The sequence below is a fragment of the Balaenoptera acutorostrata genome, chromosome 9 (assembly GCF_949987535.1).
Source record: "Balaenoptera acutorostrata chromosome 9, mBalAcu1.1, whole genome shotgun sequence".
Classification (NCBI taxonomy): Eukaryota; Metazoa; Chordata; class Mammalia; order Artiodactyla; family Balaenopteridae; genus Balaenoptera; species Balaenoptera acutorostrata.
The window spans coordinates 84,965,920-84,984,189 of NC_080072.1; the positions used below are offsets into that span (position 1 = coordinate 84,965,920).

At 33.2% G+C, this 18,270-nt stretch overlaps 1 protein-coding gene across 11 annotated transcripts in view; it reads left to right on the forward strand.

Annotated features, from left to right (window-relative positions):
• Positions 1 to 18,270, forward strand: part of GRIA4 (glutamate ionotropic receptor AMPA type subunit 4) — a 532,571-nt gene that overhangs the window by 459,931 nt on the left and 54,370 nt on the right. For 10 of the 11 annotated variants that reach the window (XR_009009288.1, XM_057553228.1, XM_057553227.1 and 7 more), the window contains exons 10-11: positions 5,120 to 5,230; positions 13,260 to 13,466. Coding sequence is in view for 10 of the 11 variants with exons in the window: in XM_057553228.1 (XP_057409211.1) it covers positions 5,120 to 5,230; positions 13,260 to 13,466 (318 nt within the window). In the remaining variant the exon portion in view is untranslated. Of the gene's footprint in view, positions 1 to 5,119; positions 5,231 to 6,589; positions 7,717 to 13,259; positions 13,467 to 18,270 lie in introns of those variants that run through there. The other variant, XM_057553236.1, reaches the window with a different exon arrangement.

Genomic DNA, 18,270 nt, shown 5'->3' on the forward strand with positions numbered 1-18,270 from the left:
TAAGCAAGTAAACATTCAAATGAGCAAAGAAAAGAGGAGATGGAAGATAATATTGTTAAGATTATTGTTAGCTTGAAGAGGGAGAGAAACACTTAAGAACATCAACTGAGGAACCAGGGAGGTTGTTCAGGAAGCTGCTGATGAAAGACTTTTGGATTCAGAAGGTAACTCTGCGAGTCTTCCTATGATGTGACTAAGCATACTTTTCCCAATGTCCAAAAAGTACTTTATATAATAGAACAATACAATTCCACCACAGTAATTGGCTATAAACATTTTATACTTAACACATATAATCTTTTAACATTCTTTTCTCTAGCATTAGCTAGGATGCTCAAGGAAAGACATGCTCAACTTACCTTATCTAAAAACTCTATTTGTTTCAACACTTGGCTGTTTAAAAAACTTTCCCAAATATACTTTCCTTTGTTAGTATAATAATGATAGTTACAATTCATGAAATGCCTGCTATGTCCCAACCACTGGACTTGGTGTAATTTAATCCTCACAATAAGCCTGTAACGGAGTACTATTATCTCCCTTTTTCTAGTGAGAAAGTTACAGTGCAGTAGGCTATGGTTACTTGTCTAAGGCCTACAAGTGAGAAAACAAAGATTTTTATTTCAGATATGTCTGACTCCAGAACCTTTCTACCCAGTACCCTGCCTGAGTAGACTCTGCTCTAAAGGAGTTTATTTTCTAGTAGCATAGAATATAGTAGCATAGAATATAGTAAGTTCCATACGACAGTTAAAGAGAAAGCGTGTGGAAAGTCTAAAGAGGAAGAGATGACTTCCAGCTGGAGGAAATCAAAGAAGGCTGCATGGGGGAGATTTAAAGTTAGTCATGAAGTTAGTTTGGATAGGTAGAAATGGTAGAGGCAAGAACCCGAGGACAGGCTGGAGGCAGGATAATTAAAGTCCTGGAAGATGGACATGGAAGATGGCAAAGTCTTTCCAAGATGTGTTTTGCTCCAGTCTGTCATAGCATGTGCTTCTGCATATGTGTGAGGAGAGATTTGGAGCTTCCTTGCAAACCATCTCTAGCTTTTCAGCCTTTTAGTGGCATCTCATTTAGTGCAGGCTGCCAGCGAATACAGGGTAGGCAGGAGCCTATTTGATCCAGATCAGGTAAGGGCAGGAAATGGAATAACAGCTTGAAAGCCAAGCTCTATGATGGGCTCTTTTAAGGGTACTACCCGAAGAAAGGAACTGACATGCTCCCAAGAAGAAATTTAGGAGGTCCCATGTAAACACCAATTTTACCCACTCTGTCAGCACACAGCCAGCAACAAGAAAGAAAGAAGCCCATTCTAAGCAAAGTCCGTCTGCTACCTGTGGAGCAGACAGAATATTCCATAAGCCCTTAAAAACATTGGCTAACTGGTGACCAGCCTGCTACAAACCAGACTCTGCAAAATTAGCCATTTAAGTAGAACCTTTCTAAAATGCAAAAGACAATTCCATATTTCACAAAACAGTAAGTACAAAAAGTAAAATGATCTCTTTATAAAAGAAAGAATAATGGAAAAAGGAAGCTGGTGGTAACTAGTGGTAACATCAAGTGGGCTATTTACAGCACTGAATCTTTTCATGGTCTATTGAAACATGATGGTAACAAAAATTAAGGTTTTTAGAGGAGAAAGTTAAAGAATAAGTTGGAAAAGTAATGAACAGTACATCTTCACACTCAGCTGACATTTGTCTAAGACTCTTAAAAAGAAATATGAAGTGTGAAATGGTGTAGACTCATCCATCTTTGTTTTTCTTGGGCACTCTGTCAGGAATATTAAACTTAAAAATTAACTACCATGAGAAACACTCTGCTGCTGAGACTTGGCAATACGTCTGAAAAGCGAGCAACCATTCTTTTAAATTGAACACTTGCCAGTAAGAGAGCTGTCTTTGAAAATAGATCAGAGAGTTAACCCATCAGTTTGTCTGACTTCCGTAACAGGGAAACTGAGTGAGAGTCTCATTAAGCAGAAGCCACAAAGCTCTTTCTGAAGTCTCAGCTCCTAAGTATGGTGGAATCTTCTTGCCATTCCAGTGATCTCTCAAGAATGCTCTAAAACCAGGCTTGCATGGTTTCAGGAATTCTTAATCATAAAAATTGTATTTATTGAGAGCAGGTTATACACTAGACACAGTAAAGGGAAATTGATGTGCATTTTAATATTTAATCCTTACAGCAACCTGAAAATAAGATGTATTTTTCTCATTTTATAGAAGAGAAAAGTAAGGCTCAGAGAAACTAAGTAACCTGCTTAGGGATGTTAAACTAGAAAGAGATGGAGCTGGGGTGGAGACTAAGGCTCATCTAGCTTCAAAGCTACTCTCTTAACTGCTACAAAATATTATCAGTCCCAGGACCCATAACTTTTCCCTTGAGGGTTAGTATGAGAATTAAGCCATATCTTTCAGGACAGGTCTGGTCAAATCAGCTCTCCCAAGAATGAACTTTGAGTAGAATAGAGGCTTCTCATAGCCCCTCAATCTCTACACAATCCCTACATTGCAGGCAAAGTCCACCATAAATATGGAGATATTTACTCATATATTATATTATGGTTATATTTGTGCACAATTCACCTTTAGGAATCCAAAGAAGACAAATACTTCCCTGACATTTCCTGCCAGTTTAGCAATTTAAATGCTTCCATATTTTTGCTTTAACATTACAAAACTATTTTTCACCGAGTTTCTGTCTCTAGGAAAAAAGTGCCTCTTTCCCTGTCTAATTAAATGAGATCAGGCATGGGAAGTGTCCCTAGTAAATTATAAAATGTTGTGAAAAATTAGAGAGAAAAACTCTATCTCATATGAAGTTCTAGGTACAAACTTTAATATTCCTTTCTTTAAGAAGTGACCCTGGGCTTCCCTGGTGGCGCAGTGGTTGAGAATCTGCCTGCTAATGCAGGGGACACGGGTTCGAGCCCTGGTCTGGGAAGATCCCACATGCCACGGAGCAGCTGGGCCCGTGAGCCACAATTGCTGAGCCTGCGCGTCTGTAGCCTGTGCCCCGCAACGGGAGGGGCCGCGATGGAGAAAGGCCCGCGCACCGCGATGAAGAGCGGTCCCCGCACCGCGATGAAGAGTGGCCCCCGCTTGCCGCAACTGGAGAAAGCCCTCGCACGAACCGAAGACCCAATACAGACAAAAATAAATTAATTAATTAATTAAAAAGAAAATCCTTAAAAAAAAAAAAAACAAAAACAAAAAAAAAAAAAAAAAAAAAAAAAAAAAAAAACACAGGAATTACCTAATTTAAAAAAAAAAAAAAAAAAAAAAAGAAGTGACCCTTATATCACTGTTCACCCCATACTGTCCTACTTCCCAAAAAGTCCATGGCCCACATGAGATCTATGCACAAACCATGGCTCCATATCACAAACCATGGTTTTCTTTTTCACCAGAATTTCAAGTAGATATAAGGCAAATAGATACAGCTGGGTAAAATTTTGCTTATTATTTTAATTTGCCAGTACTTCTAAATCATTTATCTTTGGGTGGGGGGAGATAGTCCTGAACCCACAGGTTGTTCTTAACTGCAAAATGTGAAGGTCTTGTCAACATCCGAAGACTCTCCAGAATGTGTCCCAGATCTGTAGTTTTTCTGTTATGGGAACTCATTAATAAAGAAAAATTGCTTTCCCAGAAAATGGGCTGCTGAGATCTGGAAGGTGGCTGCATCTTAAAGGAGTAGTAAACTGTGAAACCTATTTTTATGTTGTATAACTGTCATGTGGAAAGGAAAACTAACAGGAAGCAACTATGTTTATTAAGTTATTTTTTAAGTACATGTAGGAATTGAAGAGAGGATAGGTCTCAAATTCATACTTGTTTTGTTTTAATTAAATTTTTCACTGACTTATTAAATAAATGTTAGCTATAAATAAATTCATATGGGCAATTGAAAATAATTGCTGAATTGATTTATACTCATAATTTTGGATCAAACTAAGCAATATAGCAAACCATATTAATGAAAATTCTTTTTTATGTCTATTCTGTTATTGAAATTTGTGAATAATATAGTGTCTCTTTCTGATATGCTAATGCTTACTTTATTTTTAAATGTTCACAAATACAAACATGACAGTTAAGAACTTGGAGGAAGCAAGAGAGACTTTCAAAACATATTGGGACAAATAGCGATTACAGACCAGTGAGCAATTACATATATTTTATTGGAAATATGAGTTTTATCAACTGCATCCAGAAATTCAAGAAAGAAGTTTGGCAAGCATTAAATGAACACCCATTTGGGGAGTTTACGTAGCATAATAGTAAAGTATATGGACTTGTAATTGCACCTACCTTTACATTTGCTAAACTTTATAGTGTCTGCCAGAGAGCAAGCAGGCAAGAAATGGTAGCCATTAGTATTACTTAATGGTCTGCATGATAAAAAGGACCTTAAATTTCCTTTAGGACCCCACTTAGTTACATTGTAAAGTGTTTAACTAATTACTTCATATATTTTATGGAAAGGAGTTTGTTCCACATCTAAATGAGAAGTAATATAAGGATTTAAAATGAAAAATTTTTTTAATTTCAAAAGTGAAAATATTAAGTAATCATTAATATTAACATCTGATGTATTTAGCATTTAAAAATGGTGAGACTAGTGGCTAGGTTATGTGAAACCAAAAACTATTTCTATATTGCTTTAAAAATACACAAGTCTTTTTTCTTGAAAACATCTTGTATGTATACCCTATGTAAATCTGACTATTCCCTTTACCATAAAACCTGTAACATTATTGATAAAATCATGTAAATTAATTACAGAAGGTGCCAATCAATCAATCTCACTACAAGAGGATCAACACAAATGGTATTCCATCTGTATCCACCTTCTTTTTTGAACCTATCCATTCCCAATGTCTTGGCTACTCCATGATTGTAAATTGCAAAGTTGTCAAATGTATAACTAGGCAGTATCATTAACATCAGGAAAACTGGCTCATTATCAATTAAGAAAACTTCCAAACACATTACTGTGTGCTTTATAAATTTGTTTTGTTTGCTTACTTATTAATACCTCTCATTGCTCTGATAAGAACTAAAGAAAACTCTTCTAAAATGTGTTTTCAAGAATTTTCTGTATTTGGCAGGTTGGGTACTGGAATGATATGGATAAATTAGTCTTAATTCAAGATATGCCCACTCTTGGCAATGACACAGCAGCTGTTGAGAACAGAACAGTCGTTGTAACCACTATTATGGTAAGTTTTGGTCTGTGCTTTATGATGTTCCATTTTGTCCACAGGCAATTTTAATTCCCCAGCTACAGTGAACAGCGAGGATGAAAGCTGCATCTTAGTGATGGTGGCATGGGTGTTCTGATCCACAAAAGTCTATCGAGGCTTTGAATAAGTTTGTCTTGAACTTTGAGTACATTTAGTACTTTCATTTGTATTATCTTTTGTTGCATTGTTGTTCTTGGAAAAATGCTCAGATGTGAAAAATTGAAGCTCTCTAGTTGGAAATGTATGAAATGCTAAGATTTCAAAGGACAAAAGAATAAACATGAAAAAGATCAACAACTAATCACATAAAAATATCCAGTAGTAAACATCATATCATTGTTGTTATTATGTTTTTAAAACACCAATGTAATAATAGTTAATAGTGTTGAAAATTATAATTTTCAGGTAGTTTATTCATTTAATAATGATTTGCATTGTCTGTTTATAATAGTGGAGGTATGAATGTGAAGATTTTAATTTTAATTAATTAATTTTAATTTTAATTTTACCACAACTATGCTTTAGAAATAAATTTATTTTATATTTATTTTTAATGTATAAAGGGGTTTTTATACCGATTATTTTTCTCATTCACCTGTGACAAATACACAATAAAATGTATTGGAATTCTCCTAGGAATTAAGAAAAATGATATTCATTCGGTCACATCATAAAATGAAAAATACTCTAAATTTTAAGGCGCTTTTTCAAAGAGAGTCTCGTGAACTTATCTTTTAAATAATATGATGCTTCATATTTTTCTCTTCTAAATTCAAACATGCTTTTTAGAGTGAATGCTAGTCAAAGGAGATCAACAATCGGTAACCTTTTCTATCTAATTTAAAGTTATATATCCTCAGCTCACTGTCTCGTTAGGCAGAACATATTTTTAACTACTTTTGAAGCCCTTACTCTAAATAAAGTGGAAGTATTTTATGTAATTTAGTTTTTAGCTTGTGTAATTTTAATTTTTTGCTTTTAGTAATGTCAAATTATTTCCAAAATTTTGACATGGAGGTCAAAGCATGAAAATGCCAGAGAAAAGCTTTCATAATGTTGCAGTTAATTTTATCAGTGTTGCATCACCAGCTAGCAACTTAATGTTAATCTGCCAAGACTTAGTTGGAAGTTTATAATTTTAGAATGCAAACCAACCAACAGCAGTTTTTGTGTAAGAATGCAAAATATATATTTTCTAACTTAATTGTGTAATATTTGCATGGGACTTAAATATATATATGTATGTATATATATAATATACATATATATATATATACATTCCTAAAAAAGACAGTAATGGAAAATCATACTTCAGTTCAGTCCTCCTCTTTTCAGCCTCTGATGAAGAATCCTATTTTAAGGAATTGATCAAGAAAGAAATGAGCTCCACGCTGTTCGACCATTCCTAACTAAAGCTCAAGTCTTGTTCTCCTGTGTAGTAAATTTAAGCTAATTTTTCATGTGGGATTCTTCTTGGATGACCAACTCTGGACTACCAGAAAAAAAAAGTTTTTAAGTTCTGTGACTTACCTGAGATACTAGAACAAAAGAAGAATTAATCCTCATCTTTTTCAAGAAAATAGATGTTGAAAAAGAGTCGCTTAATTCTGATGTATCCATTCCCATATCTGGAAATGAGGTCATTGTATGTAAATGATGGAATTATAATACCTCTAATTCCAAGCATAGATTTTCTAAAAGTAAATATCTGTGAATTTGTGTCCTTCTTTTCTGAATACACATAGTTGTTTTCTTTAAAGATTTTTGAAATTCTGCCTGTTATATGTGAAATAAAGTGTTTTAATGTGCATTATAGATATAATGTAGAGAATCTCCTTTTTTTTTGTTATTAAAGGAGCTGGAGATATAATTCTTAAAACCAAAATATTGAATTAGTTTTTCAAGCATGGCTATTTTTCAGGAAGCATGCTGTCAAAAAATAAGTAAAAATTACTGAAGAATCCAATTGTTTCCTATATACATAACGACTATTCTGTAAAGTTATCTGTTCTTTGACAGTGATATCACCAATATTTTTGCAATCAAAATAGTGCAATACTAGTATATGTCTTTTGTATAAAAATGTAGTCTCCATATAAATAATGCCTCTGACCTTTGCAACTTCAATAATTCAAAAAAAAAAAATGCTAGAATCCTTCCTTGTATTTGCTTTTGTTGAAAATGGTATTCCAGGACCTATGACATCTCCATCATCTCATTCATTTTGAAAGAAATATTCTTCCTTATAACTGAATGAGATATTGGCACCAGTGTATAATAACCCCTCAAATTCAGTTGAAAACTTCCAACAGCAATGGAATTGGTTAGACATTACACTATGTGCAAGACAGATATCTAGGCACAAAAGAAGGCTGAGAGTGTTGTGGCACTGGAACTCACTCATTTTGATCGAAATTGATATGGCCTTGCTGTTCTCCCATTTGTTTTTCCTTTGTGTATATTGTTATTTACATGTTGATACACTGTAATAGTATATGGTATTGTTAAATAAAGTTGATTGAGAAATTCATTTATTCATTCATAAATATTTATTAAGCGTCTGCTATTTGCTAGGCACAGTTATAAGCCCAGGGATATGATAGCCAACAAAACAGACAAAAATCCTACACTCTCAATTGAACTTTCATTCTAGTGAGAGAAAGCAGACAAGAAACATGATAAATAAGTATAGTAGATATCATTCTTAAATAAAAAGTGTCTTTAGCTTTTTGAATTTCTGAAATCTATTTGTTTTATATCTACATGTGATCTTCATTTTAATGACTAATGTATTCTTCCTGAATATAGTCATACTGAATATAACTTAACTAAATCTAAATAAAAGTAAAATCGAAAATATCATCACATGAGAATCATGACTACAAAGTTGAAAGGTCTAAAGTTTTAGATTCAGATGCTCATCATTTTTTCTCTTTAAGTCTTAGTGACTAAAAATTTTATAAAATTTGTAAAATTTACGAGATTGTGACCATACTGATTTAACATTTTACATTCAAAATAAACAACCTAAGGAAGCCAAATCTGTGCCATGTGGTTTGGGTAAGTGCAGCAATTGAGGAAAAGGCAGTTTGCAGTAGACGTCGTAGTGGTGATTTCTTCTGTAATCTCACTACTTTCTTTGGCTGAACTCTCTGGAAAAGGAGAGATGATGCAGTTATATTTCAGCCAAGCCCATTTTTCCCCAAATCTTTACCATGGAAGGTAAAAGAGACTGAAGATGCATTACTAAATTAAGAATGTATTTCTTGCCATCATAGGAACAAAACAATCCTTTTAGAAGTTTTTCCATAAAATCCAAATTTATTCACCGTAGACTCAGAATTACATTATAAACCTTAAAGCAATTTTACTTATACCACTTAGTCCTTCCAGGAATATTTTTTATACTTTTTATGAGTGGTTTGATATTTTATCTTCTCTATGTAGAATTTTGTAAATGCACTATACATAAATGAATGTGTGTATACAATATACACATGCATATTTATATATACATATATGTATATATTGATACAGAAAATACAGATATTTTTATTTTCTTCCTTGTACCAGATATTAATCTTCCCCATACATACACCTGCCTCCAAAGAGCTTATAACTCAATGTTTTTTTTTTTTTTTTTTTTTTTTTTTTTTTTAAAGGATTTTCTTATTTATTTATTTATTATTTTTGGCTGTGTTGGGTCTTCGGTTCGTGCGAGGGCTTTCTCCAGTTGCGGCAAGCGGGGGCCACTCTTCATCGCGGTGCGGGGACCGCTCTTCATCGCGGTGCGCGGGCCTTTCTCTATCGCGGCCCCTCCCGTCGCGGGGCACAGGCTCCAGACGCGCAGGCTCAGCAATTGTGGCTCACGGGCCCAGCTGCTCCGTGGCATGTGGGATCTTCCCAGACCAGGGCTCGAACCCGTGTCCCCTGCATTAGCAGGCAGATTCTCAACCACTGCGCCACCAGGGAAGCCCTAACTCAATGTTTTTAAATAAATTATTTTTAATAAGTTTAAAACTGTGCCACCATTAAATTTACTCATTTTTTATGTATTGAATAATAACATTTTAATATTCACTTTTAAGAATTTTACACATGGGATAAATTATCTACATTAAGATCTTCGGAGAAAAACAAATATCCACATAGCAAATAACTTCTGTTGATGCTACTGATTTTATTATTTTAACTGTTTGCAAGTAGCAATTTTAATGATTATATTTGTGATGTTTAGAAAATCTTAAAGCTTTTCTAATAAATATATATACTTCAACAGTTTTACTTTTGCTAAATACAAACAAGAATTTCCTCAATAGCAAAATGATACTTTATTGATTGAAAGTCATCTTAATTCATTTACACAAACATTTTCATAAGCAAGCCCTAATGTAGTAGCTTTAAACGGAGATTGATTTCTTTCCTGAAATTGCAGAGCAGATGTAGAACACTATGCATTATGGAAATTGTGGTAATATACTCATAGTCACTAAGAAGTAATGCATTTCAAATAACTTCTAAGGAATTATCCTCCCACAGAACAAAGTAGTTGATAACAAAGATGGTAGGTTATATTCCATTTTTATTCACAGTTGAACACCTGGGGCTCCATAAGGTTGCATATCAAAAACGGTCCACAAATACCCCTTAATGATTGGCTATAACTCATTTTTTATTATATTGAAAAGACTTGATATTTTCTTCACCAGTAGTAGCCCCCAAACTTTGTATTGAATCTCCTCAAGTATGCAGTGTTTGAAGGGCTACTTGTGGATAAATTATCAGATTCAGGATGGGGCAAATGAAGATGTTGGGAAAGTGTTGAGGATTTGCTGCTAATTTGGATTTGATGTGAAAGAAAAGGAAAATGAGACACAAAGAAATTGGGAAGAGCTGAGCAACTATGAGAGGTTTCATGCAAGGAATGCCTAGCAATTCTCTCTCTTTGTTCTTCCATTTTCCTGAGTGTGATCACCTTATTTCTCTTAACTTGCATGCACCCATATCTGAATTAACAATTATGCATGCCCTTGTTTGTGCAAAAAGCCTAGGTAAATTTCTAATCAACATCTTCAGTAAGCTGAAGGTTTCTCTAGCCTTTGTTGGTTCATTTGTCAGGAAAACAAAGACCTGATGGTCCCCTGCTATCCAAAAAGGAAACTGAAAAAAATGAAAACACTAAATAAATTTGTATTTATATATACATATACCTGTTTCAGAAGAGGTGACCTGGAACTTGTCAATATTTACTTTCCTTTTGAAGATCTGAATAAGAAGTTCTAATACAATTACTTTTCCATGATATTCTTATTTAGGAAGCAGTGATAGACCAGGAGATCTTTATATTTATTGAATGCCTTATATTTATTGAGTACCAGACACCATGAGGAAATATGGAGAGGTTTTATCTACATTTTTTACTCAAGATTTCATATAGAGAATTTCATTCACTAAAAATATAGAAATTCATTTATTTAATCTTGTCACCTTGCTTGTTAAATCATATGAAATCTCAAATGGCTGCATATATTTTGACAGATGCAACAATAGCTTCAAAAATGTCCAGATATTTCAAAATATAGGTTCAACTCTCACTCCTGCTAGTTCTGTGAAATTGAGCAATTTGTTGAAGCTTAAGCTTAAATTTTCCATCTGTAAAATGGGAAATGCCTACCTCAAAATGGCAGTGTGAAAAGTAAATAAAAGAGCACAATTAAAGAACAATTAAGAACTTAGAACTCTGTACCTGACACAGAGTAAGCACTAAATAAGTGAGGGCTAATATTATTTTTTACTACTATGTTTTATTATTGTCCCCCACCACTCTCACTCCTTTACCTTTATTACAAAGAATTTAACCTTAATCACAAGAGAACAAAGGGGATATTTTATTTATTTGTGTACCCCTAGATCCCAGCAAGCTGCCTGGCACACAGTGGGTGTTTAACAAATGTTTAAGTAAATACTAAAAATGCAGCTTTGAATGAAGCAAATTGTTCACTATATAATGTAGAGGGGATTTTGCAAATTAGATGATAATACTAGCTAGAGAAACTTCTGTACACAAGCTAATATGGTAGTATACATATTTGAGGGCTAAAATTCATGTGTTCAAATATTTCAGACACTTTAGAATTTATCAGCCTTAGTACCAAATGTGAACCTTAGCAATATTCCTTTTGAAAACCTCTCAAGTTTGTTATACTAACAGCCATTTCAATTAGAATGTTAAGCATTTTGCAAGTGTGTGATTCTTGCTTTTTTATACATATTCTTCCATATTTTAATTAGCTATTTCAAGAAAAAATGAAAGGATTAGTTCATTTTAACTACTAATATTCCATAGCATAGCTTAGAAATTAACAATGCATTGCAACAACTCACCAATTTTCATAACCACATTCATAATTTGCAAAATGCTTCATATTTGGAGAATGTTTTCTGTAAGTTAACAAATAATTTTCATCTATCTAAAGAGACAGTTAGCTGCCTTTATTTTGTAGGTGGAGAAACTTTCTGTACCCAAGTCCAGTGTTAGAATATTCATCAAATTCAAGGAAGAAGGGAGAGACTTCTGGGTCACTTGGCCTTGTCTACCTAAGGCAGGATTTAAGAAAACAATACAAGGAGCAATGCTATACAATTTCCCACAATAGAGTTATTTAGGCATCTCTATGAGAAAATCATATATCATGTAACATACAGTTTTAAGTTTTTAGAAATAGTTTCTACATTTACAAAGTACTTAAAAACAAAATCAGAATTAGCATAGACTGCCATGTAATACAAAGTAAATTACCTTCTAATCCAGAGTTTTAAGAGCAAGTTCAACTTTCCCAAGTACAGATTTCTGGGAGAAAAGAAAAGATTCGTATTAAAATTACTAAGTGTCACAGTACAATTTTATAAAATATAAATCATTACTTCAATGACACTGTCATCAAAAGTAGTCACTCCTTGTCTGCAAATGATTAAAAAATCTGAAGTGTGACCAAGAGTTCTGTATGTACTGCATGTTCGGCCTATCTTTGAGTTGATGGCATTAGGTTTTATTTATAAAATCAAGTGCTTTTTTGCTAACATATCTCTTTAGTTTCACAGACTTTAAATGGTTTGGTTTAGAGGTGTGTGTGTGTGTGTGTGTGTGTATGTGTACTGAAAACTGTTCAGTTATTATTAGTTAACAGTAATCTTTTTCATTTTATAAGGATTTTCACAATAATTCTTCATGCTATTTTGTCTTACTTGCTTCCAAAACTAAATGGGAATATACTTGAAGTGTGTGATTGTCACAATTGGGGAAAAATTATTAGCTTCCATTGGAAACATATTTTATAATAGAATAAAAATTCATGGAACACAGCCTTAATTAAAGCCAAAATATAGGACAATTTTAGGAAAGCCAATTTAATGTAAATTAGTATATAAAATTTTAAAAACTACTAATTCATTTCTTCTTTGAACTTGCTAATAATGCCTGCTCTGAGAAAGGCATATTGCTAAATGCTAGAGAGCAAAGAAAAATGATACAGCTCTTTTCCTAAAGAAAGTCTCAGTTGAATGTGGCTAAATAAGATGCAGAATATGGAGAACTGTGACTTTGAATGAGTCTTTTATTACACGAAGCTGACTCCTAAATAGTCTTCAGGTCATGAGATACTTTGGAAATAGTAACTTCATTGCCATAGATTTTAATTTATGCTTCTCTAGTCTATTATTAATGTATATTTTTCCTATCACAGTCACAGCGCTAGGTATGTAATAATCACTCAAGAGAAAATTATTTTAAAGATTTAATTTTTAGTATCCAATGTAAAGCAACTTAATATACTTCTAAGCACATTTATACATTCATCTGTTTTACTATCAATTTCTTGCCACACAAAATCAGTGGGTGTACTAATACTAAATATAATATTTTGTTAAATTCTGAAACTGAAAAGTTACATAAAATTTTTGAATGTTTTATAATTTCTCCCTTACAGTTCTACTTCTCTCATTATAGGAATCCCCATATGTTATGTACAAGAAAAATCATGAAATGTTTGAAGGAAATGACAAGTATGAAGGATACTGTGTAGATTTGGCATCTGAAATTGCAAAACATATTGGTATCAAGTATAAAATTGCCATTGTCCCTGATGGAAAATATGGAGCAAGGGATGCAGACACAAAAATCTGGAATGGGATGGTAGGGGAACTTGTTTATGGGGTAAGCAAATCAATCTATTGAAAATTTACTTACATAAACCTGAAGCTTTTTTTCATGTGGGCACATATCAATTTTTAAATGTCTACTGTTGTCTTTTAAATTTGCAGTTACATTCAAAGAAGCATATATGATGTCAAATGTTTCTCTATTTCATTAATAATGCAATTTCCAATGCAAACAATGGGAGAAACTAATACTTGATAACTTCAAAAAGATAAAAATTCAGAATACAATGTCCTATTTTATAAAAAAAAACACTGACTTCAGTATCTGCCATGATTATTCTCTTAAGCCTGATGCTGCTATAACATAGACATGTTGTTTTGAGAACTATTTTGAGAGTTATTTATATCCCTGTTGGTTGTATTTACTGGTAAATATCTTTTAAGTTATTGGTGAAGCGATCAGTAAACTATTTTAACATATATTAAAGTATTCACCAATAATGTGAGGCTCTTACAACTCTGCTGAACACAATAAATTTAAACTTAATGCAACAACATCATTTTTTCCTACACAACAGAACACAAAAGCTAGAATTTATTGAATAGTGGGCTTCACATGAAAGCATGTCATGTCCTTCCCTTTGAGTTCACAAGATATTGAGTGTATATATTGAAAGCCAAGGGCAAATTCAATGTAGACATTCCTGCCTAAACCAGAATGAGATCGGTCTCTTCAGGTTCCACTGCAAAGTATTAAAATCAAGCCAACAGTTATCAAATGCTAGTGAAGGTATGATATTCCCAAAGTCTAGAAACCAAACCTAGAGCTCACAGTAAGCTCTATTCATCAAGTAGCCAATAAGTCACATACACTTGAAATGTATTCTGAAATTTTCTATAAGCTAATTCATATTTCCCAAATTTCACCTTCAAAACACATTCTGTCTGATTAATTCTCACAAGACCCCTTTAAAAATACAGAATTACACAAGAGTCATCCTTCCCCAGGAAAGAATAAAGGTAGAACAAGTTAGAGCATAACTGAAATATATAGAGGGGCTCACTTTCCGAGCCAGAACTACAATTCAATAGTTTTGTGATTCTGCATCCTGCTTTTCAGACCATGAAGCAATGAACATTCTCCACACAGTCCAGTATGGTAGCTATAACCTCAGCAGCAAGAGGAAATTGTTTGGCATTAAAGAGCAATTAGTTAGTTTTATATTCATTTGAAAGAACTGCTGACTAGTTAGGTGCCTTAAGTGAGGAAAACAAAATTCTCAGTTTTAAAAAATCAAAAAGTACTTTATCACAGGGCTCATCAACAGTTTGATATTGAGTTTTAAGTCCCAAAGAGAAAGGGTTCCTAAAGCATGTGTCCGTTGGTAATATTTTAAACTTTTAGACTTTAAATGTGAACATTAACCTAATTGTTAGAACTACACTAATTCATTTCCTTCAGAAGACACTATTGAGTTTTGATCTCAAAAACTCATTCTTGGATTACCAATTAATTATGGACCGGATAACTAACCAGAGTTACTTTCTAAGACATTTGTTACATATCTCTCCTCTGGAGTCCTTACCAATTTGGCAGCCCAGGCTCACACCTTGGCAAGGGTTCTGACCACGTTTTATTGGGAGAATATTGTTTAAATAATGAAAACAGGTGATATGAAGAGAGTAACATAATTAACAACAAAAAAAATTGTATCAGTAGTACTCGTGTCACAGGCACAGAAAGTCCCAAAGTCAGGCAGTTCTCAGAGAGAGAAGATAACATAATGGTTATTAATGCTTATTCATTCATCAGCCAGTCTGCTAGGGTTTAAATAACCTGATCTTTGCCACTTGAGTTGTCCAGTTTTTTCCCAAAAGGAATCTTTTTCCATGTCTCATACACTTTCCACAGATTTGATATTTTCCATTCTGGTGTCTGCAAAGTCTTTACTTGTTTCCCAACTACTTTTTTTTTTCTTTGTACTGCTAATACTTACATGAAATCCCAGTTTGCAGGGCCCTAAATAAAACTCCATCTATATTCTTACACTCAACAAAGCCAGCAAAATGATTAACTTTGAATCCATTTTTTTTACTTTATTCTTTGCAAACTTTGTTACTGTAATTTTTAGGAATAGATTATCTGTGAGACAGGCATATGTAATCTCAGCACACCACCAGGTGGTTACCCCAAAGCTCAAAACCTCCATGACACTCTCAGGTCCTTTCTGCCTGTCACATCTGCACACTGCAGCAAGTTCATTATATGATCTTCTGTGGTACACTGCTCCAGGGCCTTCTTCTGGGCCCCGCTGTACTTGTGTGTGTATATTTTAACCCAAGGGATTGTTTTCTCAAAGCAAGTTCCATGGCCTGCCAACACCAGAATTACCTGTGGTGTGTGTTAAAATGCTGGTTCATGAGCCTTACTCCAGAGGTCTTTGAGAATCCAAATATTCTCAGTTTCTTACAGGAGATATTTCTCACAATTTTGGAAGTCACTGAGAGGTAATGGAACAAGGCAAACACAACATCCTCAATGTTAGCAGAGAAAACTCAGATGTATCCTCCGTTCACTGGCCTCTTTCAAATCACAAATTTCAGAACTTCAAATGTGTCCTCATTGAACATTGTTGTCACACTATCATCTAATGTTTGCATTCCATTGCATCTAGTTTTATGTGTTGGAGACTCCTTTATTTCTCTTCATGTTTCTCTGCTTTTAAGGCTCTTACTCTCATTAGTGGTAACTTGTATAAATAAAAATTTTCAGAAGATACTACACATAACAATGTAGTATGTGCAAGGTGGTATTTCAAATCAGTGAAAGAATGCATTATTCACTTATTCCTGTTGGGAAAGCAGGACAATTTTGTAATACATTATCATGCAAAATGCTAGATAAATTATAGAGGGAGCATAGGTACTAGAATAAAATATATGATTGAGATTAATCATGATATGAGAAGGATTTTTCTAAGCATGAAACCAATGGCTGAAAACACAAAAAGATAATTTTATATGGCTACAACAAAATTTTATAACGTATATAATGCAATAAAGTACCATGAACTAAGTAATGTAAACAAAAAATTGATGACTGGGGGAATATTAAAAACATATACGAAAAATAATATTTTTAATATTTATTTTAAAGCACATAAATTAATAACCAAAAATATGAATACCCCATATGGAAATGGGGCAGATTATGACAAGTAATACATAAAAGGAGTAAAAGTGGCTATTTGTTTTACAAAAAAAAATTCAAATCAATACAATGAGATTAGCAAATTGGTGAAGATAGATGAGAAGAAAAATACACAGGGGTTATCCAAGGTTCAAAGCCGAAGGTGCTTTCCCACAGTGCTGGTGACAATAGACATTTGCATGATCTTTCTGGAGAAAAGTTGGACAAAACATGTAATGAACATTAAAAAGATTGTTACCATTTAGACCAGCAATCCCTTTCTAGAAATTTATTTTAAGTAATAAAGATATGTGTGAAGATTTGTCTTCAAAGGTGTTCACACCACCATTATTATAAATTGTGTAAAACTGGAAACAATATAAATACCCCCAAAATAATAAATTGAGTAAATTTTGATGCTTTAACATGATAAAATATTTGCAATCATTAAAACTTATTTTTACTATATATGTTGAAATAATGTTGAAACAGCTCATCATATTCTCTTGAGAAAATGAATTATAAAATATAGTGTTCTATTTTATCCCATTTTAAAATAAGAAAAATAATATTCATAAAACAATGTCTAATAGGGCATATATAAAGAAAAAAATAAGAGTAGGTGAAGGAAATGAAGATAAATTTTCCTAAATTTCTGGTTCTGTTTTTATATACTAATTTTTCTATATCTACTTCATATATCACTGTATAATGAAAATTATACAGATAATAATAACTATGGGGAAATAACCTCTCAGCAATGATTCTCTGGCTTTTGTATTATATGTGGGCATTTGTGATGTGAACTAAGTTTATTCCCACTTGAAAGTGTATGCAGTTAATTCTCAGTCACCCAGTGGAAAACGTGACAGCCAGAGTACATTCCCCATGCTAACCCTCCAGTTGCCTTTGTATCAAGCTGCTGGCCATTGTATCAATCCAGGGACCTGAGGAGATATAGAGTGAATGTGAGAGTGGCAGCCACTATGTAAGAACATATATGTCTGTGTTTCAGATTCCATTTTAATGCCAAATATTTTCCTTTTAAAATAAATAATCAAAAAACTTTTTTCATTTGTAGATCACGTAACAATTTACAGTTTTTTCACCACACTTTATTTCATTTGATTTTAGAGATGGCATGATTTAATAGAAGAAGTACAGTCTCAAATTGCAGAGCTGCTATGATGTGTAAAACTCATTTGCATTTCAGTTTCATCATCTATAAAACAATGATAAACATAAGATTGTTTATCTCTTTAAGAAGGTTAAGTGAAAAGCCATTTCAAATATTTAAATCAGCATAGACACATAATCCCTCATTAAATGCTTACTATTGTTTTATTAAGATTTGTTTAACAGATAATTGCAATAACACAATGAGGTAAACAGGAAAGAAAATGTCTTCATTTTAGAGATATGGAAAAAGGCTCAGAAAAAGTACTCAGAATCACAAAATGAAAATGGAAGCTGGTGTCTTATTAATAATAATATATGAGAATTGAATCAACTGTTTTCCAAAATCGTTTTTAGAAATTGAAAGTAGAAATCAAAGTAGGTGAATAGGAAGAAATAAATGCCAGTTTCCAGATTTGTGTGTGTGTGCTGAGTCAAAAAATATTGTCAAACAATATTTTTTTCTTTATCTCACAAAAGCAGACTTTATGAT